The sequence below is a fragment of the Gadus morhua genome, chromosome 18 (genome assembly GCF_902167405.1).
Source record: "Gadus morhua chromosome 18, gadMor3.0, whole genome shotgun sequence".
Taxonomy (NCBI): Eukaryota; Metazoa; Chordata; class Actinopteri; order Gadiformes; family Gadidae; genus Gadus; species Gadus morhua.
In genome coordinates, this window is record NC_044065.1 from 8,906,180 (window position 1) to 8,931,179 (window position 25,000).

Sequence of the window (25,000 nt, forward strand, 5' to 3'; positions counted from 1 at the left end):
AGGCGAGCTCACATGATGTGATACAAGCCCGAGTTGAGTGGCAGCACCAATCATTGAGATGATTTGAAATGGTCCCAATTCCCATCCCATTGCATTCAGGATGGTCCCTGTGGTCCCACCATCGGCATCTTGGTTACTTTTCCATCTGGAGAAATGTGGTGATTCCCAATTTATGAGTAGTTGTCTTGGTTTGTAATGGCGTCCACGCACACGTTTGGAATAATGAACTAGCTGGAAGTGATTGTTCTCGCATGTCATTAAGCGTTATTGATTGGTGGAAAGAACATTAGAAGGCAATGTGTTTGTCTGTGTGTGTATGTGTGTGGGTTTTCTGTGCACAGTGCCCCTTGCTGAAAAACAAAAAGGAGAGTTGAACTAGGAAAAAATAAGAAGATAAATACATGCAAAGGTGATACGCCCAGAGCCCCCTCCCCGCAAACACACATGTGCACACACCTTGGTCACGATGGCCTGGGGCCCGGCGTTCCACCTCTGCTCTCTCCTCCATCCCCAGCAGGGAGTCCACGATAATGGATGTGTTTTTCTGCTCCGATCGAGAGGGAACACAACCCTGGAGGGAGGGAGGGAGGGGGGGAGAGGGGGGGGGGAAGGAGAGAGAGAGAGAGAGAGAGAGAGAGAGAGAGAGAGAGAGAGAGAGAGAGAGAGAGAGAGAGAGAGAGAGAGAGAGGGGGGGGGAGAGGGAGAGAGAGAGAGAGAGAGAGAGAGAGAGAGAGAGAGAGAGAGAGAGAGAGAGAGAGAGAGAGAGAGAGAGAGATGTTACATTGTGGAAACATTGTGTACCTGCAGTGGGCTCCGACTGATGATGTCACTAACCCCAATCGTATTCGATAGTCAGTAATTGGTGAAGAATAACTCTGGCCCAAGTCATGGACCTGCCTGGGCTTCATCGATGTTTCTCTGAATAATCTTTAGCTTTTTTCCTTGTATTTGAAAAAACTGAAAAAAAAATGGATCAGTTAAAAATGGAGAATACATCTAGCCCCATCTTTTGTCTTTTTTCAAGTGAGCAGCAACAATTTTCAGTAAGCAGCCTTTCCTGTGAATTCAGACATGGTGGTCTCCTGCCTTATTCCAGCATCCACTGTTGAATGTTTCACTCAAATCAAGACAAGGCGGTCGCAAAACTTACAAAAAACCAGACCGCAAAGCCTTCTCACCTGCAACCTTTTCTTCCACAGTTCCCAAGTCTTGCAATTTCACCTCATACCCTCAAAAGAGCGTTCTCCAGAGACCCGTCCACGTTGGGTCGGTGCACCATCCATGCTAACATCCTGTCTTTTCTCCCCCCCCCCCCCCCCCAGGAGGGCCAGGCGAATGCTGTCCAGGTCCCAGCTGAGGCGCGCATGCCGGCAGCCCTGTGAGCAGATCCACATGCGCAGGGTCTCCGAGGCGCCCCCGCAGGGACTGGTGCTTGCGCCCCAACAACACCCTCACCCCAGCCTGCGGATGCGAGGACCCATCGTCATCCATGACTGACGAGGCTATAGCGGACCGCGCCCTACTCCTGTACATGCGCCCTCAAACACACAGACACACAAACACACACACACAAACACACACACATCAAACGACACACACAGACACATCAAAAGACACACACAAACACACACACAAACACACGTAAAATATACATATCTTTCAAAACACGATTATCTTGCACCTGGTTCTGATAATTCAGTTCTGGTGAGGCATGAGGAGGATGAGGTTATCCAACTGCACTAGATGCACTAAAAGCTGACACCTGACTGCAAGCCGTGCCTGTCTGTATAGCACTTATTGTAATCCCTGGCAACTTTTTCAGACTGCGCGCATGGTGTGTGTGTATGTGTGTGTGTGTGTGTGTGTGAGGTTGCGTACCCGAGAATGTACATAAACAAGTGTTGAAGCGGGAGGGATCAAGACAGTGATGGATGTATAGATGTGCAGGCCTGAGTGTGTGTGTGTGTGTGAGCGTGAGAAGGAGTGTGTGGATGTGACCGAGGAAGGGGAGATGTAAATGTGTGTGTCAGACTTTTTCACGACGGCCACCTTGTGTGAACTTTGTGTTGACGATACATTTTTGTGGAGTTTTCTTCTGTCTGTTAAAAAAAAGTGGGGGTATGGGGGAGGGGGGCAGTCGGGTTGGGGTATTTGGGTAAAGTTCTGGGTTATTCTGTTGATAATTGTTGGCTCCTGAGATTTCAAGGGACAATGTAAAAGAGTGACCAGGCAAGTCTTTTCAGAAAAGCACCTGCCCCAACAAATCCATGAGATGGATGACATAATAAGCTTGAACGTGGCTTTGAACGCCTGAATATATATTCTAGTCCAGCAAGAGCTGTCATTAAGGTTGTGTCAGTATATTTGCCACTTTTTGTGAAATACTGCCCCTTATCGTCGGCTAAGAGGAACCACACGCATGTCTTTCGTCCCTAAACAATGGTTACAAACCAGTTTAAAAGTCCAGATATCTCAGTAACTTACTCAAGCTATCATAGTGTCTTGTATCTTTTAACAGCTATCTAAGTCCCCATCGATTCATTAACATATATTTTGTAATGTGAATAATAGAAGATACTGACACAATCTTTAACGATCGATCGATCGTATCGATATTGGAAAAGCTCTAAAATATCACCAAGGCACCCTCATACCCTCTGTCCGGCCAAATACACCAGTGTATAAAATCATGCAAATATTTCATTATACTGTACATTGTCATAGGCCTTCTCAGTTCATTTGCATTAACCTACCTACCTAGCCGCTGACGCTATCGCGAGCTGCAAATGGCATGGAACCGTCAAATTAAAGACTGCGAAAAAAATAAGAAAAGCTAAAATAATAACGTGACCAATAGGCCTAACTCTTATTTTTCCATGTTTCATTGCACTTCTGTTCTTAAAAAAGGGAATCACCACAGCCATTTCGTCCGGCAAAAAAAAAAAAAAAGTTCAGCAAAAAACGACCCACAGTTGTTGTAAAAAGCGAGCCTTCTTTTCTTACGTGTTTTCAACTGCCGCAGACGTCGCGGCCGCATGTGTTCAGTTCGCGGTGTAGGACTGCGACCTCACGACGACAAATTTCTTCTATTTAATTCAAAATGTTTATGTTGGTGTATCATGTGTGTCCTGTGTTGAATTATGAAAATTCTGAACAATAAATACGACACGATGCCGGCTGATATTATTGCAGTTATTATCTTTTTCAACCGCCTCGCATACTTTAATGTCGTGTGCGCGAGATAACCTGGTTTAGGTTTAGGTAACACAACTGCTGGCTTAAGTTTAGGCAACACAACTAGTGGCTTCGCTTCGGTTTAGGCAACACTATTACTGGCTACGGTTTAGGCAACACCTCTACTGGCTTAGGTTTAAGCAACACCACTACTGGTTTAGGGTTAGCCAACACAACTAGGCCTACTGGTTTAGTTTTAGGCATCACAACTGGATTACATTTAGGCAACCCAACTGGCTTATGTTTAGGCAGCACCACTACTAGTTTAGATTTGGGCAACCCAACTACTGGTTTAGGGTTAGGCAACACTTGTTGGCTTAGGTTTAGGCAACACACAACTACTGGCATAGGTTTAGGAAACACCACTACTGGCTTAGGTTTAGGCAACACAACTAACTGTTTAGGGGTTGGGCAGAACGCCCTTTCTGAGAGACGTCATCGTCAGGCCGATCCAGCCAGGGGCTGGGCAGGGCGTACCTGGATGAGCAGGTGAGAAGGGCCCCAGGCATAGGGCCAACTGTCATTCAATCGCACTGGGCTCCACCGTTATCATCATCATCAACGCTCACTGCGGCCAATGGCTAAGCTTCATCCGTGGAGCAATACATTATTTTATTTTTTTGCCTGTTTTGGGGCTTTGCTGTTGTTATGAATAGCCTTCTTTAGTTTAGTTCATGACACAACTATACAGGCCGAGCTTTATAAACAGCACGCAATCTACACTGAAACGACGCTAATCCAAGCTTTCATAGATTTCGTTACTTTTGATTCACGTCCTGCGTGGGAATGAACGACGATGACGAAACAAGAATTGGAGTAAGAACAGAGAACAAACGGTTAATCGACTCCATATATATTCGCTATGGTCGTCGCTTTAGACGCACAGGCTCCAGTGGCGCAATCGGTTAGCGCGCGGTACTTATACGACAGTAATTCGCAGAGCAATGCCGAGGTTGTGAGTTCGAGCCTCACCTGGAGCAGAGTTTTTAGATGACGATCTCCTTATGCTGATATCGATACATGGCAGCGAATTCTCGTCCATGGACCCGAAAGAACAAACGCGAACCATTTCCGATCACTGCATTCATGGCACTGCTACTCGTTGATCAAGTTATAAGCAGATATTGGAAACAAGTAGTTCTGACCACAACCCTACTATATCCTAATACCAGTCTATCATCAATATAACATAACGAAACAAAGTGCGTTGTGATGTAGTTGTATAGTGTTGAACCCCACTTTCCACAGCAAAACAAGGGAAATAGACATCCTGCTGTAACAGCAACTTGTCAACACCAGTGGGCAGTAAAGGACAGCATCCGTCGTTTTATTAAATCAAATTAAGAGACTAGCCTGGTCTGTCAGGCCAAAACGCTGCTTATCAACTTTTGTAGGACATCAAAGGATATACTTTTTAATCAGATGAAGAAATTCACTCAACTTTTTCCTCTTTTATTTAATCCAACACAGACGACACATCCATTTATTCGTTCACAGCTCTTTATACCCTCCACACACGCACACACGCACACACGCACACACACAAACACACACACACACACACACACACACACACACACACACACACACACACACACACACACACACACACACACAAACACACACACACACACACACACACACACACACACACACACACACACACACACACACACACACACACACACACACACACACTCCTGCAGCTATGTATTTAACATGTGCAAAGCAGCACATCAACCCCCTCGTTTTGATTTACTCTTTGGGAAATACAGTGAACATTACAGCATTCGTTTCCCTTTGCATTATGGCCGATTTGACAGGAACGTTCTGTTTAGGAACGTATCCTCTGTGAAATAACAGCATTGTCCCTCATGAAACTAAGCAAAAAGAACAATTTGGATGACATCATTATCTTTTTTTGTTTGCAGATAACATAGTTGTCGCCAGCAAGTGTGTGTATGGGGTGGGGGTGGGTCGTGGGTGGTGGTTGGTGGTGAGGGGGGGTCTGTCCTTCTAAGCTTTGTAAGCTGGGAATGAACAAGCGGAAGATTGCAGTAATGATGTGACCCAGATGTCCCGCCGCTGATCTGCAGGCTGAAAATGAGAGTGCAGATCAGCTTCCAATACCCCTTGTCACCTCCCTCCCTCCCTTGCTCCCTCCCTCCCTCCCTCCCTCCCTCGCTCCCTCCCTCCCTCCACCCGGGACACAATCGCTTGGTGTTAACAGCAGTGGAGCTGCATGTGTGCAAGCCTCTATGGGCTGTGAGCCAAGTACACAATGTGTATATGTTTCTGGTCTACACTCATATACATGTTGGATCTGAGTTTTTATTTTGTGTTATTTATCTGTTTTAATATGTGTGTGTTTGTGTGTGTGTGTGTGTGTGTGTGTGTGTGTGTGTGTGTGTGTGTGTGTGTGTGTGTGTGTGTGTGTGTGTGTGTGTGTGTGTGTGTGTGTGCATGCATACCTGCATCTCTGTGCGTGCGTATGAGTGCGCACTCCTGTGGGTGTGTGTGTGTGTGTGTGTGTGTATGTGTCTGCATGCATGTATGCCTGCATCTGTGTGTGTGTGTGCGCACTCCTGTGTGTGTGTTTTTGGTGTTGTGTGTGTGTGTGTTCCTGCGTGCGGGCGGGAATGAGCTCCGCTGATCCGTGTCAACGATGTCACTACGGATCAGGGTTCAGATTTGGAGGCGTGTGCCACTTGTTCTTCGGTGCTTCAGATTAGATATAACAGTTTTTTAATTTACTCTCCTGAGCCGCTTTCATAAGACGTTAACACCCAGGGCCCCCCCCCCCCCCCCCCCCCCCAAGCCACCCCCACTCTCAGCCCATGCCACCCCTCTGCCTCAAAGCCCGAGCTGAGATCCTGATGCTCCCTGAAGACCAGGTGGCTGAGCAATCCCCTTTCTCTCTCTCTCTCTCCCTCTCTCTTTTTCGCACACACATACACATACACATAAATGCTTGAAGTTCGCAAGCACACACCCACACACACACCACACACACACACACACAAACTCACACACAGATCCCTGACATATGCAAGCACACACACACACACACACACACACACACACACACACACACACACACACACACACACACACACACACACACACACACACACACACACACACACACACACACATACACACACAAACTCACACACAAATCCCTGGCGTATGCAAGCACACACACACACACACACACACACACACACACACACACACACACACACACACACACACACACATACACTCACACACACACACACACACACACACACACACACACACACACACACACACACACACACACACACACACACACACACACACAAACACACGTACACACGCACCACGCTCACTCTTATATAAACACAGACACGACAACCTGTTAGTAGGGTCAGTGGGCCACTTTATTAAATTAGAACTTGTACTTTTCAACTGAGCTGTTGAAAGTACAGTGTGTGTCTGTTGGGGTGTGTCTGTGTGTGTACTTGTGTGTGTGTGCATGTATGTGTGTCTGCTTCTGTGTGTGTATGTGTGTGTGCCTTCTTCTGTGTGCACGTGTGTGTGTGTCAGGGAATTTAGGGTGTCGGTTGGACAAATTGGAGTGAGAGAGAGTTTAATATTTGGGATAAGCTGAGATTGAACATGCTGAGATCTGACCAGAATGATCACATTCTGCCGGGATAATCCCTTATCTTGGAAAATTAAATGTCCACTAGCTTCCTTTTCTTTTTTTCTTTCCCTCTTCCTTTCTTCCTTTCTCTGTTTCTTTCTTTCTTTCTTTCTTTCTTTCTTTCTTTCTTTCTTTCTTTCTTTTTTTCTGTGTGACTGTTTTTTGTCCGTCTATTTATCTGTCTGTCTTTATTTCTTTATTCTACTATTTGCAAGTACTGACCACTCAACCATCCCACTTACAGACACACACACAAAAATGCCACACTTTCTCTTGCACAAGCATACACACACACAAACGTATTCATGACCCCCTCTCCCCCCCCCCCCCCCCCCCCTTACACATGCACTATACTCTACCACGACATGTCATCTGACCAGTATCTCTAACCCTGGCTGGAGCATCAGAGAGCTGTTCTGATATCTGAGGAGTTTTTTATTAATAAGGGAATAAATCCTAAGGGAAACACAACATGATCAGGGATGAGCACCACTATCTCCCCACAGACATCATAACTCTGATCCACTGTTGCGCTGTCTTACAAGGCTCGCAGAAAAGTTGACATCTGTATATGCACTTATGACCCTGCCATCTGCCTATTTGTTGCCACTGAATAACGTTCAATCTGATTATAATTTATACGTTTTATTCATTTTATGAATCCACACACTAAACGGTTAACTTCCTACAAAACCATGTGCACAGAAAGGCTTAACGACTCGGTTTTAGACGGAACTATGAAGGGGATGTTCTTCAGATGATTTTATATTGTAACAGTTGATGTAGTAGTTTATGCCGTAAGAGTACATTTCAAACTTTGGAGTAATTTTCTTTCAATAGCAACAGACTGCCATACATTGAAAAGCTGATTTGCAAATTAATGAAACATAAAAATTTGACGATTTCACTAACTAAGTTTTCGTGGATTGGGTTAAGAAACACACTCCACAAAAGCAATGTGGGAGCCTGTAGCGGTAGCCTAAATGGTCCCTATTTGACCACCAGGTGTGAATGTGGTAAGCCATTACAAGCCGTTTCCAAATCTGCCCTACCCTGTGGCATTGCAACACGACAAGTGGGAGTGTCCACCCAGATGATGCAAAGATCAGTCTACCAGCGTACCCAGTGGACTGTACCAACTGATAGTTAAATTCCCTTGGACAAAAAAGGTTTACATTACAATTTGAGTCTTTAATTTCAGATTTCTGAATGAGAGTGATATTTAATTCTAGTATGATGTATTGTAAATAGTTTGCATGTTAGTTTCAGGAATGAAAAGCCATATACTATTAATATTATTATATATTTCTTCATTATATATTTATATAAACATATATATATATATATAAATCACTATTAAAATATAGTTCTAATATGTAAAGATTTCAATGTTGAGAACAACACCTAAAAGTTTTGCCTTCATTTTTTTAATTAATTTTTATTTCCCTTATACCAATACAACTTTCCTCACGGTTTCTAGGTGGACAATCTCTGGCAAATCTAAACCTGTGAAGCACTTTTGAGACCAACACAACTTCACTTATTCGTTCGGACTTTGTATGTTCACATTATTGGTTTCTACTCTATATCAAGTGGTCAAATAAATAGATCTTATAACCAAGCAGTTACAGGTCTGAAATGCATGTGGAATTGGATCACCCCAGCTCCATTCCCAGTGACAGACAGGGACATACAGTAGGCCTTTATGCCAATGGTTGGGCTAACCGTCATGTATGTGTCCCTGGCTGCTGTCCAGGGTGCATTTGTAAATGCCGAAAAGAAGTATGTGATCCTATCCATGGAAATCTCATCCTGGAAGCTGCAACTCAACTCTTCTCCACCCATTGGATTGGATTGGATTTGCATTTGAACCAACCCTGGTTTCTTCCTCAGTTTGCTTTTAAATACAGGAGTCCATATGATGAAGCAACAGATTATGTAATGTCCATGCCATCTTGGTTTGAGTACAGTTTTTGCTTCTGTAATGTCTCTTTGTACGCAGTTGATGTGATGGTTTTCTCTAAAACATGGCCTTTTGAACACGAGCAGTATTAGTCATTTTAATAGAACCAGGTGATCAACGGCTCTCTTTGGTCTCATCAAATGACATCATCATGCAATTTTATTCCAACCAATTTAAACTGTAATTTTCTTCCAGCCCTCTCATTAAGAAGGCTGCATTATGTTTGACATGCCTTCATTGTTCACAGTAAGCACGGTCAAAGTAAACGGACTGTTCCTCAACTGAAATCTGTAGTTTCAACTGTTGTTGTGCACGTGCAAACGACAGATGGTAAAAGGGAAAACCGATTTCTGGGTGAACTTTGACTTGTGATACAGGATGTGTTGTTTGGACAAGTGTATTTTGAATATACGAGTTAAATCTATTTTAGACAGTCAACAATTTCAACAGTTTCTTTTTAAATTTGAAACAACGTCTGAATTATTTTTGTGTTTGAAGATTACCATGTTATCAATTCCATGCGAATTCCACTTCACGAGATGACCATGTGAACAAGTTATAAAAAGGAACTATGTAGATACGGGGGGAGAGATCTAACGCCCCCTTCGGAGAGCGTGTGGGGCTACATGAATAAACCAATGAAAATGTACTTTTGGATAGGGGCAGAGCCGATTGGCATGGAATTTGACCAATGAGTTAGGGCTTTTCCAGGACAGTACGGCCAATCAGCAAGCATATACCGAAAATAGCACCTCCTCCTGTTCAGCACCCAAAGTCGAAGGATAGCTCTGGCCTTTCAATGGAGGAAAGTGCGAGATTTGTCCGTGTTATCTAATATAACATTTCTCTGTGCCCATATTTGTTTTGGAGCGATCGGAATAGTTTATGCTGAGGTGAATGACAAAAGTGGTGTCAAAAATGCGTAAGAATCAATGCTATCCAAGCAGGGAACCACCGAGAAAGGAATTATCGCCGCTCATCTGAGGCCAATCTCGATTATTTTTTTGTCAAATAAGGAAACATAACAAGGTAGCTAGCAAGCTAACGTTAGCTTAGTGGAGAGCTAGATTGTATAATCTCCCAGCATCCGAATACAGCCCAAGGACCGAGATTGGATCCACGCCGTGAAAAACCAACCAACAGGAAAACGTAAGTAGACAGCAATTACGTTAGCGTCTTTAGCGCAGACGTTTGACAAGCTAGAAAATCATTGTGTTGGCCATTAGCTAGCGGTTAGCATTAGCAGCACAACAAGCTAACATTAGTACACTGGCAAACAACTAGGCCTTCCCGCAGAGGGACCAGTGTAATGAGACATTAAGTTGGGCATGTGTTCATTTGGTCCGCGAGCACAAACATCCGAGGTACATACATGCAGTGAATTATTTATTCGGCAATTGATTTAAAAAAAAAAACATCTACATTTTACATGAAGGAGATCTGCACGATCTATCGACAACTTGGGGCAATGCGAGCTAGCCAATCATGAGTGAAGTGAAGCATTGAACACGTTGTCCTCCAGTGGTTAGTCTACTCCACTGAGCTGATATCGCCCTTGCTTATTCGGCTTCTTCCAGGTTAGCCGATGGCGTGCCTGACACATTTTACACTGTTTACGTTAATGTTGGAAGCCTTTTTTGGTTTTGTTATATAAATATAAGTTACGCAATCCATCCACTGTTTGCAACGGGTTTATTCAGGATACCAAACCTGATCCATTGCTGATTAACGTTAGCTACTATGGAGGTTTTACTCTGCAGCTATGGTTGGGTGTTTGGGGAATTGACTGTGCAGTGTGCTGTGCACCCTTTTGAAAGTACTTTCGTGATTAGCGCAATCAATACGTCTTTATTGGTTATTAGCTAGGCGCATGTTATTAATGTTAATTGGGTATCGGATCAACAGCAGTGCTCTATATAAAATAAGTCAAGCAAATAGTTCACAATTCGTTTATTTTTTAGGTCTAGGTCGTCAGAGATTGAATTTCTTATCTGAAATGTATGAATAAGTTATGCATTCAATGAGAGCCAATGTATTCTTATAACAATCGCTTTTAGGTGCGTCACAAGATATAGATTGTTTTGTGGTACTATAGGCCTTTAATGCAGCGTTGAAGCAACGTTATTCTCTTGGAAATCTGGAATAACGCTACATCTTTATATCTAGGTGTGATCTAATTTGCATATGAAATCTCTACCCAGTTGTTTTAGAATAATATAATAACTAGCCCAGCACAACATGCACAATTAATTATAAAGCCCAGTATCATATGAGTATGACTTCGTCCTATTTGTAGTGTGCCCAGGTTATCCAAAGTATGACATCACCTGGAGTTTGACTTGTGTCTGCAGTAGAGATAAGAGGTTACTTAAACACTTATACACTGAGTCAGCAATCAGGGCTCAGCGATGAAAGGCAGGGAAATCATTATCAGCAGTGTAGTGACCTAAGGGCTGTCTTTAGTTTATACTGTGTATCTATTTATTTATTTATTTATTTATTTTGTTTATTCATTATTAGGCTGAATATGGGTGAGTGTATATTAAGTGGCTTGTGGAGGAGCTTCAGTCCTAAATCTGGGCTGCCTGCCTTGCATCAAACAAACAATGATTGTTTGAGCAGGTAAGGACAGCTGATAGCATCGGGACTTCCAAATGAAGAAACCCAAACAATCCAAGTTTAAAGAGTGCTTCAGTTCACAGAGGGGGCTGGTCGGTCCTGCGCGGCCGCCGTTAGAGCTGAATGCCGATGTCAATACCCAGGTTACCAAAGATGGCTGCTGTATGTTCAGGGTTTCCCACAGAAAGAAGATTGAAAGCAGTGGAGCTGGCAATTAATAATGACGTGTCACTAGCCTTTCTCTTATTGTTTAAAGTGCGGGGCACAATAGAAGGGTTGGTCAACATTTTTTAATTTTCCACCCAACGTCCCGTTATTCACATGCTAACGGCCACCAAAAAAATAAGCGTTTTAATCCCTGCATTTGTTTATGATCCAAATTAAGCTATTAACTTATTTTTGCAAAACATAAAATTTCTTTTTTACATTACACTAATGTCTGAACCTCGTAGGGACACACGTATATTTCCGCAATAGGGCCTGCACATAAAAATGCATCATGGGATTTATTTAGTTTACCATTTTAAGAAGACCCCAGAGTTGGAGTAATGCTGTTAAAATTCTAAATCAACGTAAATGTACCATTACCACCTAGGCTAATTTTATGTCACAAAACACATCCATCATAATTCAGTAAAGGGCATGACAATGTACACGATGTGGGCCTTACCTGTTGGAATAACACCAAATAGGTATTTCTTGGTCATAATTGATGCTCCGTCATGGGCAATGTTTACAGAATCGCTTTAGATTGCACTTATCAACTCGCGGCCATCTTGGTTCTAAGCGCTAGCTGGATTCGGAGGCTACCCGGCTAGCGTCTAGAACCAAGATGGCCGCTAAGGGAATGAGGCCCATCGCCTTTGCAGTTAACTTTCTCTTGTTACTTCTATGACTGTGACCATTTTGCTTATTGCAATAAAAGTCCCGTCACAGTCGTAAATATATGATGGAACTGTATTTTCTTTAGGAGAACGTTGGTATCCAAAAAGAAACAAATCGTTTCTATAAGAGGACAGTATGTTGATAGACATAAATAAGTGCCTCTGCCTTTTTTTGGTGGAGATGGAGAGGATGAGGACATGGCATGTACCCGATTTGGATTGGTCAAACCGACTATTGGAAGGCTAGATCTGTCCAAAAAAGGGCCTCACAGAGGACTCTATTTTATTATATTTTATTTTATATTTTATTGACGTGTTGAATATTATTCTTAGTTTATCTGTCAGGGAGAATACAGCGCACATTATTGCATGCATAATTATCACAGTCAATGGCATAACAATCTGTGTAGATGTGTTGTAGATGGTTTCTAGCAAGTTGGCTAATTTGCAAAGCCAGTCCCTGGTCAGACCTTTCTAAAACAGATAATCCAAATATAATTAAATAATAAAGAACTACAGAGTGTGAGTTACAGTCTTGCATTCTGAAGGAACAGTCGCTTTCAACGTAAAGGCACCTTATTAACCTGAATTTCTTAGTTCTATCATTGGTAGTGGAACTAGTGGTTCAAGTCTCCAGTGGCCGGACAACTGATAACCTGATAACATGAGTTGTCAGTTGTCACAAGTCTATTTTCTCAGTCTCTGTGGAGAGAGAGAAGTTGGATTCAAATATTTAGCCCATTTGTTTTACAAACTATGCACGCACACACACACGCACGCGTGTCCCCACATTTTAGTTTTTGTTTGACTCGTTCCGTCACATGACCTTGTACTCTGCTAGTTCCATTGCGAGGTAAATGATTTTGATGGTGTAAATGGTAGTGTGCCCAGTCAATTAACGTGGGTACTTTTGAAAAATATATTTTTTGCTACACTAAATCAATTGGCACAATTCGATTCACTACCATAAGGGAATTATTGTTTATGCAATAGCCATCGCTTTCTCGATTCGGTAGAGGGAGTTTAGCAGATCAATTTCCGTGTGTGTGTGTGTGTGTGTGTGTGTGTGTGTGTGTGTGCGTGTGCGTGTGCGCATACTAGGGGTGGGGAAAAAAAATCGATCAACATAAGACTCATTTTTCAAAAAAAACCGTAATCTTTTCTCTTTCGTCTTAGGTTTACCTGTTTGTGTTTATCAGTGGATATAACTCTTTAAAATATACAAACCTATTTGAACGTATTCACTTAACGCCTTGTGTCGACCCATAAACTTGGAACCTTATGTTCTGAATCAAGGATACATTTTGAAACATGGCCCCCAAGAATTGAAATCTAATCATGCAATACCAAGAGATTCCCACCCTTGGTGCGGACTGAATAGCTTGTAGCTCTGTGGACTTTTCTGCCTTCTGACCCACACGGCTTCTCTATCGATGCTCCCATGTTCCTGAGAGGGTGGAGGGGCTGTTGTGTAATAGCGAGCGCTGATGAGTTAATGTGTAAACATGGGCCATGGCTTGATGGAGGTCACAAAGTCCTACCTCCATGCATTGCCACGCCCGTGAGAAACACAAGCTTGTTGTTCTGCGAGGGGCCGGAGCCTAGGATCTTAGACCCGCATTCAACGAGGAAGAGGTCCCAGACACTGTGAACCGCTCCTGTGTCGCTTGATTGGTTGTCTTGTGCTCTGGCATCCATGTGTGTCTCAGGAAGAGGGTGTTGGTTTCGGCCTGCGGTCACTCCGTGGTCTCTTGCCCATTTGAATGGGTTTAGTGGTCGAGAGTCGCCTGGTTTCGGTCTGATGTCTCAGTAGAGCTGGTTTCTGTTCTGTTTTCTGTTATCTCTAGTTCTCCCCCATACCAATATTAGGTGTGCGTGCGCTTTAGTGCGCGTGTGTGTCCCCTTACAGGATCTGGTTACTGCCCTTGCTACTACTCTTTTCTCGTGTGTGTGTGTGTGTGTGTGATGTCAGCACTGGATGACCAATACTTGCTAGGCAACGTCTGTGTGTTTGTTTTATTTTTGGAAAGATTGCTCTCAACGACTGTATCTCCACGCACACATTTAATGACAATACTGTGTTGACCCTACTGGGAAATGGCCGTTCATTGTGGTAAAGATGTCCACATCCCTTCCAGTTCCTTGTCAATGGATCGATATTGGCAAGATGATACACCGCTGGTTAACCTACCCCACCCCCTCGCTTTTATTTTAGATCGCTGTCTCCGCCTAGTTCTACACGGACAACATATGCACACACACAGTACACCCCTAATTAGCCCAACAAAATGAACCCCAATTTAATTTGGTAATGACTTTGAAATGGAACCATTCAGCTAAAAATGGATTCGCCAATAACGGCCTGACCTTTTCCATCCCATGGTTCGGTTTCTTTAAAGTTAAGTTCAGCTCCTAGCACGAGAAGTAATTAAACAGATTATTGTAAAGGCGTTTTCGCCTATAGCGTGGTCCGATTCTGGAGAGGGGTTGCGACATGGTTGCATTATTCATTTTGTCAAGTTAATGTTCACACAGCCCTTTGTAAAGTGAGCCAAACTTAAACAATTGAACACATGTCGAACAGGTCATTTGGCAAATCCCCTTCTGGTTGAAGATGTAGAACGGTATCATAGCCTGCCAACACTCTGACCTAATGATTCCTACGATATATCAATCATTTACTTTATATAGAAGACTGTAAGAGCATTGGTTTCCGACCCACTTGATTTGCTTCCTATTGCGAGGTCAGGTTACATCCATGCCCTCATCTGGGACTGAACCGTATTCCACTTGGTAAGCAGACATAGTCACGTCTTCCCAGGTGAGCACAGCAGGTTTCGTGGTTCCCTGTGCTGCACCAGTGTTCCTCCTCTCAAAACTAAAAAAGAACCGTGGGGTTGCTCCAGTGTTATAGTTCGGCATATAGCTCAGGTGTGATGTAAAGCCCCCTTTAATGTCGGCTCCTTTTTTTAAGGACTGTGTTGAACTCGGTGAATTGGAAGAACATAAATAATGAAAAAACAATGCATTTAAAGCTGCAGTAAGTAACTTTTGGAAATCTAACCAGAATGAGCTATGATTTGAAAGAATCCAACAGAAAATTCCAGCCAGTCCTTTAAGCCTCTCTTCAAAGCCACTCCCCCAAAACACATGACCAGCTCATTAGCTTTATCAATAGGTCTGCCTAGGCTTTAGGAAGACTCCAGCCTTATGAAATCAGTGCACAGGCACGGGTGTGCGTAGATAGTCTGGTAAATAAACAGGTAGGCCTCATGACAGGCCTGCAGGAGACAAGGATATGTGATTTTCCTTTTTTTGCAGGGCATTTGAATTATTGATCGCTGTCAGGATATCAAGAGAATTTCAACTAATTGGAAAAAATGCTTACCCTAGCTTTAAATGGAACGCTTCCCTTCTGGCACTTGAATTCCTCCATTTTTTTTGACAGTGAATCTTAATGCGGTATTTCTGTGACTTTCACTAAAATACCGCATCACTTTTCATAGTATTCGATAGACTGCTGAGACAGCAGTTGGAGCAATTGTCCTCTGGATGACTCTGCAATGTGTGTGATTATCGCAACACAGAGTAAGGCAGCCCTATTGTTAAAATAAAACAACCCGGCACCCAACCAAAAACAAAAGTTTTTCCACACGCCACAGCAGAGCGGCAGTATAAATAGATCCGATCAGGATGCCTCTAGCTAACGGCTATCAGTGCTTGACGGCTAGATGTCTGCCGATGGACAGGAAGCAGGAAGAGAGGTCGGTCAAACGTGAACTAAGTGGCTGTCCTCCCCCCCACCCTGGGCATGAAATCCAAACCAGCACAGGGCTATTTATAGAGCGTCTTTCTCACACTCATAGGCTGGCTACCGAGTTGACACAAATACACCCTTGCCCCTACCACACACACGCTAACATGCTTGCATACATGCGGGTCATGCAAGCACATCCGTGCACATTTAGCTGAAGGGAGCCTGAGTCAATACTGGCACATACCAGCCTTTTTTTGGGAACATGCCCCAGCTGCGTTGGCATTTTTGTGCTTATGGTTTTATGTACCGTCCCTGGCCCAGTTGACAAGGACAGGTGATCCCCCCCCCCCCCTCCCTCTGCCCGCCTCCACCTGGACCTTTCTGTTGGCGGACGGACAGACACCATTCGCTCGCCGCGCCCTAGGCTAGCGTGAACCGTTTCTGCTGACCAGGCATCAGAACTAGAGGAATTTCAGTGGCTGCATTAGTGTGCTTTGGGTCGGTTTTTTTGCCCTTCTTAACCGGTTCCCTGGACTCTTTGAGTTACCGGCATGACGCTGTCAGGATACCAGTATACTTTTGACGGGCAATCGCAATGACAGACTTGCACAGGCAAGAAGCTCCATTCAAAAGGCTGACTAGACCCCACATGTTGGCATCATGGATTACGCTTGACAACACTCAACATCATTTTCAGTTGCACAGCTTCGTACTCGTATTGTAGGCGTAGCCTACATCTCAGGCCTAGGAAAAGGTGTGTGTGTGTGTGTGTGTGTGTGTGTGTGTGTGTGTGTGTGTGTGTGTGTGTGTGTGTGTGTGTGTGTGTGTGTGTGTGTGTGTGTGTGTGTGTGTGTGTGTGTGTGTCGTCTTCTCAGGTGTGCCCTGTAATCCTGATCTGCTGAGGATCCTCTGCTATCTTTATCGCTGCCTTGACCTCTCAAAGTGTCATCAACCATGAAGTTATTATAAGCGCGGCTCTCGCGCGGCGGGTGACCTTCAGTCCAGGCGCTAAGCTGCTCCTTGCTGGCTTTTTCTTTTTTTTATTCCCTTTTATGTTTCTGGTGTTTTGCCCACTTATTGTCTCAGTGCACTGATGATACAAACGTGTTCCATGTTGTTTTTAAATGGATGTATTTCCGGTTGCTTTGTTGGAACAGAGAAGATCTGCTCCTTCTGCTGAGGCGCTTTCAGGGACAGTACTTTTTGGTCTGTTACACAAGGGTTACAGAAAACTTTCTTTGACATGGCCACAGTCACAAATAAACATGTCTCTGTGAGAGTTTATTTGTGACTGGAGCCATGACAAAGAAAGTTTTCTGTAAGCCTTGTGTAAGAGACAATAAAGTATTATCTTATCTTATATTTTGGTCATTTCAAATAAGTAATATAAACTAATCGGTAGGTTGAATAAATCAAAGCAGCTTTGATTCCAAACGAAACCGAGTCAACCTATTGGTGCAGCAGCTTATGGATTATTGTAAAGTAAATATCCCTGAGTTAAAGGTCTGGTGTTAATAATAGACGCAGAAGGTAGCACGGTACCGCTGATGGCCTGATAACCCTCGTTAAACCTGCCCCCCCGCCCCCCCCGCCTTGTCTCCCTCCCAGCTGTAAGCAGCCATGGGTGCGTTCCTAGACAAGCCGAAGACGGAGAAGCATAGTGCCCACGGCGAGGGCAACGACTTACGCTACGGCCTGAGCTCCATGCAGGGCTGGCGGGTCGAGATGGAGGACGCCCACACGGCCGTGGTGGGCCTGCCGCACGGACTCACCGACTGGTCCTTCTTCGCCGTGTACGACGGGCACGCCGGCTCCCGCGTGGCCAACTACTGCTCGGGCCACCTGCTGGAGCACATCCTCTCGGGCGGCGGCGGCGCCGACTTCGGCTCGGGCAGCGCGGCGGCGGTGGAGGGCGTGAAGGACGGCATCCGCTCGGGCTTCCTGAAGATCGACGAGTACATGCGCAGCTTCTCGGACCTGCGGCAGGGCCTGGACCGCAGCGGGTCCACGGCGGTGGGCGTGCTGCTCAGCCCCACGCACCTCTACTTCATCAACTGCGGCGACTCGCGCGCCGTGCTGTGCCGCGGCGGCCGGGTGGGCTTCTCCACGCAAGACCACAAGCCGTGCAACCCGCGCGAGAAGGAGCGCATCCAGAACGCCGGCGGCTCGGTCATGATCCAGCGGGTGAACGGCTCGCTGGCGGTGTCGCGGGCGCTGGGCGACTACGACTACAAGTGCGTGGACGGCAAGGGGCCAACGGAGCAGCTGGTCAGCCCCGAGCCGGAGGTGTGCGTGATGGAGCGGGCGGCGGAGGGCGACGAGTTTGTGGTGCTGGCGTGCGACGGCATCTGGGACGTCATGACCAACGAGGAGCTGTGCGAGTTTGTGCGCTCGCGGCTACAGGTGTGCGAGGACCTGGAGAAGGTCTGCAACGCCGTGGTGGACACCTGCCTGCACAAGGTGAGACGGGAGGCGCGCGCACACACACACACACACGCATGCATGCTAACGCGCAGTTTTTTGGACGAAGTCCTGGAAATGTCACGATTGTCTGCTTGGATTTTGTTTCAACTGTTGAGAGACGTATGGTGACCTGCTGACCTTGTTTGGACTTTAGTTGAAGTCACATTACCTTCAATAGGAGACCCAAAACGTATTCCTTTTTAGGAAACAAACCTTAATGAGATAATGATTTGGGGATTTAATATGAGAAAGAATAGATCCTTCCACATCATCGTAGGACATGCAGTCCTACTTGTGTCACTCGTAACACTAATTATGGGTGTGCTACTTTTTATACCAGGGCACGTATACCAAGACCATAGTCCAATGTGTGTTATCTTGTCCTATCGTCTACAACCCTGGTACATAAAAAGACAATGCCCATTATAAGGGCGACCTCTGGGTTCGTCCTACGATGAGGCCTGATCACCATGACGGAGGATTTACCAGCCAAAACATTGTAAACAACACACCCACGCCCATGACGAGGATTGAGTTTAAGTGATGGCTTTGTATCAACCAACCCACGAGGCTGAAGGTCAAAGCCGCGGTCTGACATTAAGAGTTGGTGAGGGATGGGGAACTGAAATCTTTCACCTGGGAGCAGCTACTCCCCGCTACTTATTTGAAATCACTTGTTGTGATTTCAAATAAGTCGTACTAGTTGTGATACGCATGATTGAAAAAAAAAAACAGTTTTTGTTTCTTTTCTGTGCTCTGACTGCCTGAAAAGGTGCCAGGGAAAACAGAGGAATACGTAAAATGTAAACGTAGGTTTGAAAGCGGAAGATGAAAGTTTTCTCTGCTTTCAGGAAAAATATGATTATGTTGGAAAGGCTCACGCGTTTGTAACGCCCTGTCCTCCCCCCCCCCCCCCCCCCCCCCCCCCTCACCCTAGGGGAGCAGGGACAACATGAGCGTGGTGCTGGTGAGCCTACCGGGCGCGCCCAAGGTGACCGAAGAGGCCCTGAAAAAGGAGGAGGACCTCGACAAGTACTTGGAGTCGCGGGTTGAGGGTAAGTATGGACTGCGTCCTACTACCCCGATACCGCCAATTACCCTCCACGTTGTCACCGTAGTTTCCAGAAGAATCTCCTTGTATGATAATGAATTTGCGTAGATGGCGTTTATTTACTTTGCAAGGCACTCTTGTGTTTCTCACACATACGTGTGTGTGTTTGTTCCGGGGGTCCAGAGCTGCTGGGACGCTTCGGGGACGAGGGGGTCCCCGACCTGGTGTCTGTACTGCGGAGCATCGCCACGGAGACCGTGCCCAACCTCCCACCTGGTGGAGGCCTGGCCAGCAAGTAAATAACAAACAGACACACAATGAGACACACACTGAGACAGACACAGAGACACACACACACTCTCTCTACGCTCAGGAATCTGAGACGATGAAGAAGAGGGAGTCGTCTTTTTGTTAACACTAAACCTTGTTTGTTTGCGTGTCAACAGACGGAGTGTAATCGAGGCCATGTACAACAGGCTGAACCCACACAGGGAAGAGGAAGGGGTGAGTTCATCCGTTTGACCTCTCACTCTCTTTGACCATTCATCCTATCTCTTAGACATACCCCCCAGCTGCATAAATAAGAGCTAGACTGCCTTAGTGTAGATTCAGAAGAACGCTCCTCTAAAGTTTATTCTGACTAATATATGTTGTGTGTGTTTGTGTGTGTGTATTTGTGCGTGTATGAAGAGGCGCTAGGACGAATGAGTGTGTATCTGGTGTCGCCGGCCGGTTGGAGGTTGGTTTCGGGCGGACGAAAAATGGCAATCGCTGTCTGTTGAGACACATTTTGACACATTTTTTAACATTTGTCTGCGAACCCTTTTTGAATGAACGTGCCAATTCTTCGGTTACAATCAGCAAGCTTTTCAACCCCCTTTCCGACCCATGACGTGTTTGTAGCATTGATAAAGAATAAACAAGTGTCAACGTCAACATCTGCGAAAATTCACTGCGGTTTCATGAGGCCGTCTCTCCCTGAATTCCTTTGCTATTCGGCCAACGGCAGGCTCAAGGAAAGGATTGTGCTTTCGATCTCTGCAAGGGCTGTTAAGAGGATAGGTCGCTTTTGTTAGTTTTTTTTCCCGTCTGCGTCTTTGTTTTAGTGATGATAATCTTGGGAGGCAGGGTCTCTTTATCGCATAGTAATACGGGTGCAACGGTCCCTTTCTTCTCTCCTGCGTGGTCAACATCTCTGCTCCGTGGTCACATTTTTCTTGCGAGGGGATGATTTTGCCACACTGGTGTCAACCCTGCTGTCGTCACGGCGGGCGGGCTTGTGTCTTCTGCTCCGAGTCCTGCTTTCGCACGACCGCCTACACGCGGTTGCTGCAGTGCTTGTTAGGTGTGTGCGTGTGTGTGTGTGTGTGTGTGTGTGTGTGTGTGTGTCTTTGTGCGCATGGCTTTTGTGGCCACGTGCACAGTCTGACCGTGGCGTGTCGCCCCAGGCCTCTGCGGGCCGAGGCAGTGCTGGAGAGGAGGAGTTGGAGGAAGAGGAGGAGAGTGCGGAGGGTGGAGGAAGAGGAGGAGGAGGAGGAGGAGGCGGCGGTGGCGCTGGAGGTGGCACGGCGGCCCACCTGCTGGAGGCCCTGCGGCAGTTCCGCCTGCACCACCGGGGGCAGTACCGCGCCGTGCTCGAGGAGTCCCTGTCCTCCTACCTCGTGCAGGGAGAAGACTCTGGCTCGGGCCCCGGGGCCCCCAAGGAGGGACAGTCTTTGGACGCAGCACGTCAGCGAGACCCGGCTGCCTCCCCTCCCTCGCTCCCCTCGCCCCCGCCCTCCCCCGCCGAGCCCGAGGCCGGCCCGGACGCCACCGGCCCACCATGCTTTCCCTCTGTCTGACCCCCCCCTCTCCGCTCGCCCTGCCGCCACCGCTCCTTCCTGCTCTTGTACAACCCTGTGCCACCCACCCCCCCCCCCGTACCCTGTCACGACGACCTCCAGACCACGGGGCCACACTGCCCTCTCCTCTTCCTCCTCCTCCTCCTCCTCTTCCTCCTGCCATCCTTAGCGTGGCTGACTCCCCTCCGGGCAGAACCAAAGCCGGTCCGTCGTCCTCTGGCGCGTCCCCCCCCCCTCCGCCAGGCTTTGAATCACCTCTAGCCCTCTACCGCTTCAATATACTAACCGCCACCGCTCAAAACCCTGCCCAATCCTGCCTTCCTCCCCACGAACCGCACCACCACCACCACCACCACCACAGAACAGCAGCAGCAGCCGTATCAGACAGTAGGGCCCAGACGGTGGCGGGGAGGGGGGGGGAGAAAGAGACTCAGCCTTCAGTTCGCCGCTGTGCTGCTGTCAGACGTCCTCCCAAGCATGGGCTTAAATGTGCGCCTGTGTACGTCTGTGGCTGTCTGCGTGGAGAGCGGTGTGGGGGAGAAGGGAGTGGGGGGGGGGGGGAGAGACGGACAGACAGTGTGGGAACTTCTGGTAGCAAATGCGCAAAAACCAACCAAACCATGTGATTTGTATTTTCTAGTCCAGGCTACGTCGAGGACTGTACTTTCACATCATCCACTCCCCACCTCTATAGTGTTCCCCCGCATATAATTATATCTCCCACATCTCTTCCTGAACTCCCCCCCCCCCCTCCCCCTAGCCTTTATACGAACCCTTTCACAATACTACAGGATATTTTAAACCAGACGGAATACCTCTTCTTAGGAGTCTTGTTAGTGCTTTCTTTCTTGATCTTCGATTTCTTTTCTTTTTTTAAAACAAAGGCTCACATGTTACCGGTCAGCTGGGGTCTGCTTACTAGTGTCATATAGATTGTATAATGCACTAATACTGACAACACGAACCACGACGATGCACAAATGATGAATCGCTGTACCAGCCGTGGAGAAAAAGCTCCTGAAGTCAGAATTTGAGTTCAGACAGACTTCAGACAAGAAAATGTAAAAAAAAAAGAAATTGTAATGGTAGGGAGGATGGTTGTGGAGTATGGCCTCTATTAATGCCCCCTACCTGCTAGAATTGGAAATGCATACACTTGCAATTACTTCTAATCGATCTAAAGCTTCACTGTACGTGGACCACTATACGAATAAAAGCTCTTCGTACGTGTGTCTGTCTGATTGTAAATGTTTGTGTGCTGTTGTTCTGGGGCCAAGAGCCAAAAGAGATCAGTTTCCTCCCACGTAAAAGCGAGCTAACAAATGAATACGATTTTTTGGACGAAACAAATAATGTAATAAAAGAACCATTGTTTCACGAGACTGACTTTTTGTACCTCAACACTGATTCCCCTATGAAAACTTCCTCTCTTGTGTTGCCGTAGCTTAATTTCTAGGGCAGTGCCTGTCGCGAAAGTTCAGGGTATCCATTCCCCACGCAGTAACATTAACAAAACAAAAACAACATTCACTGGGCGTGTAAAGTACTGTCTGAAATACAACCCCCCCCCCATATAAATGCATTAAGACGTGGCTTGGCATCCCGTAGGTTGAGGGTCAGAGTTAATGCCGTGTTGTGCGAGGCCACCACTAGGTTGTTATTGTCCGGCCAGGTGAGCCGACTCAGGTAGTACATGTGTTGGCAGGGGGGAGGGGGGATTTATACAGGGGGCATTTAAATGGATGTACTCCTTGGCAGGAGTGATCGAAACCCCCCCCCCCCCCCTTCTCTCGTGCAGGTCTCTTTCTCTTTTCCTCTCTAACTCTTGTGAACCTCTCGGATGTAGGAAAGGGAAAGCGGAGCGCACGCCGTGAGAAACACGGTCAGTGTAAACTCTGGTCGCCAGCTGTCGTACAGAAGTGCAGTGCCGCGTTTTCGGAAAAAAAACCTCTGAACACCTCTCTTCCTCCCGCCCTTGTGCTCTTCTCTCCCCTCAGAGTGCCGGTGACCTGGAGGATCCCTGGTAGCCATGGTAACAACCCCTGCCCCCCACCTCCCCCTCCCCCCCCCCCCATCCCATGTCTCCTCCCAGTGATCAGTGCAGCCGTCGATTTGGAGGAGTTACCCAATGGTTTTTTTTATTTTATTTTTTGGGGGGCCATGGCTCCTCCACTTGGAAAGAAGGCATGCAAAGTGTGCTGGGAGAGCTGGGGGCGAAACGCGTGTGTGTGTCTGGCAACGAGGATGATGATGATGACGACGACGAGGATGAAAACGACTACTACACACACACACACATACTACACACCTACACACACATGCACACACACACATGCACCGATCACCCCCCCCCCCCCACCCTGCCCGAGGAATCTCTACAGAAATATTAAGAAATTAAGGACTGATCGTATTGGTAGACATGATTATTTTTTTCCATTGAGGGTTGTTATTTTTTTTCAGTGTTTATCTTTGTTTTTTTTTTTTTTTTGGAATGTTGACATTGATCACCTGACTTCAAAAGGATTATGAGGACCTATTGTGTTGTGCGTGTGTTTATGTGTGTGTGTGTGTGTGTGTGTGTGTACGCATGTGCGTGCCCATGTGAGTGTAACAATGTCTTGCAGAGGGGCCGAGGGGAGAAGACCTCAGACAAAAGACTGGGCAATATTTCTCCTCTCACGGCCTTGTTTAGTGTGCTCCTGGTCCTGCGAACCCCCCCCCCCCCCCCAACATATACACACCCTCAAACAGGCACACTGCAGCACCCAATAGTATTCTTACTTGGTGTCCCAAATTTTCACCTTATTCAAACTGGTGTTAAAAGGAGAGGGTTGTGGAACGTTTCTGTGGGTGTGTGTCCCCCCCCCCCCCCCCCTAATAAGAATAAGAAAAATACGAATGTTGTCCCAAGAGTTGAGCTAATTGCTGTGCTCGTTGTTTAGAGTGGCTCAGAACCCCTCCCCTCCTAAAAGCAGGACAACTTGCCGCTTCACATGCACACACACAAACACACACACCACCAATACCATTAGCAGCTACCTGGCCGTACAGTGGTGGTGTGGGCCTGTGCCTCTCACCTGCTCACCTGGCCTCTGTCACCCCCCCCCCCCCCCCCCCCTCCCTTGCGGCAGACCCCAGCTACCCTCCATGTCTAACACAGTTTTTAACCCCCTCCTCTGGTTCTCAGACTGCATTGGTAATGTTTGTATTTTGCCGTTGTTTGATTGCACTCACATTTGATTACAGAAAGCGTCTATATATGAAATAAAACTCCTGCCAAGGGCCAGTGGTCGCAGTCTCCTTCAATTGTGTTTGCGTATGCGTGCGTGTGTGCACAGACACATCTGATCTTTTTTTATTTTCAGAAGTGATGAGGTGCCTTCTTTTCGCAGTTTATCATAAACCGTAAATCGACACAAAATTGTGCTGAAAGAAATCTTCCAGCCCTTGCATTGTAGCACGATTCATAATTTGAATGACGTCATTATCGTCGTCCA

At 46.4% G+C, this 25,000-nt stretch overlaps 2 protein-coding genes and 1 non-coding gene across 9 annotated transcripts in view; all 3 read left to right on the forward strand.

Moving 5' to 3' along the window:
- mta3 (metastasis associated 1 family, member 3) overlaps positions 1-2,971 on the forward strand; it is a 21,860-nt gene extending 18,889 nt beyond the window's left edge. Inside the window, exon 19 of the mRNA XM_030340255.1 lies at positions 1,323-2,971. Coding sequence (XP_030196115.1) covers positions 1,323-1,497 — 175 coding nt within the window. The 3' untranslated portion in view covers positions 1,498-2,971. The remainder of the gene's footprint in view (positions 1-1,322) is intronic.
- A 1,149-nt stretch (positions 2,972-4,120) lies between these two features.
- trnai-uau (transfer RNA isoleucine (anticodon UAU)) lies at positions 4,121-4,214 on the forward strand. Its single transcript has 2 exons — positions 4,121-4,158; positions 4,179-4,214. It is a non-coding gene; the product is annotated as a tRNA-Ile (tRNA).
- A 5,422-nt stretch (positions 4,215-9,636) lies between these two features.
- ppm1bb (protein phosphatase, Mg2+/Mn2+ dependent, 1Bb) lies at positions 9,637-24,789 on the forward strand. Of its 7 annotated transcripts, none has more exons than XR_003973756.1 (7): positions 9,637-10,037; positions 17,757-18,608; positions 19,549-19,666; positions 19,846-19,957; positions 20,109-20,166; positions 23,302-23,385; positions 23,501-24,789. XR_003973756.1 is itself a non-coding variant. In XM_030339338.1 (7 exons), the coding sequence occupies exons 2-6, from the start codon at positions 17,769-17,771 to the stop codon at positions 20,359-20,361; spliced, it is 1,137 nt and encodes a 378-aa protein (XP_030195198.1). In that variant the 5' UTR covers positions 9,637-10,037; positions 17,757-17,768; the 3' UTR covers positions 20,362-20,401; positions 23,501-24,789. The 7 variants fall into 7 exon arrangements, 6 of the variants coding, with proteins under 6 accessions (XP_030195198.1, XP_030195195.1, XP_030195199.1 ...); XM_030339338.1 differs by lacking the exon at positions 23,302-23,385 and adding an exon at positions 20,353-20,401; XM_030339335.1 differs by having other exon boundaries at positions 23,350-23,385.
- Positions 24,790-25,000: the final 211 nt, after the last annotated feature.

Coding starts and splice junctions, on each gene's coding strand:
- ppm1bb (XM_030339334.1), top strand. CDS start 17,769: ATGGGTGCGTTCCTAGACAAGCCGAAGACGGAGAAGCATAGTGCCCAC. Junction 18,609..19,548: donor TGGACACCTGCCTGCACAAG/GTGAGACGGGAG, acceptor CCCTCACCCTAG/GGGAGCAGGGACAACATGAG. Junction 19,667..19,845: donor CTTGGAGTCGCGGGTTGAGG/GTAAGTATGGAC, acceptor CCGGGGGTCCAG/AGCTGCTGGGACGCTTCGGG.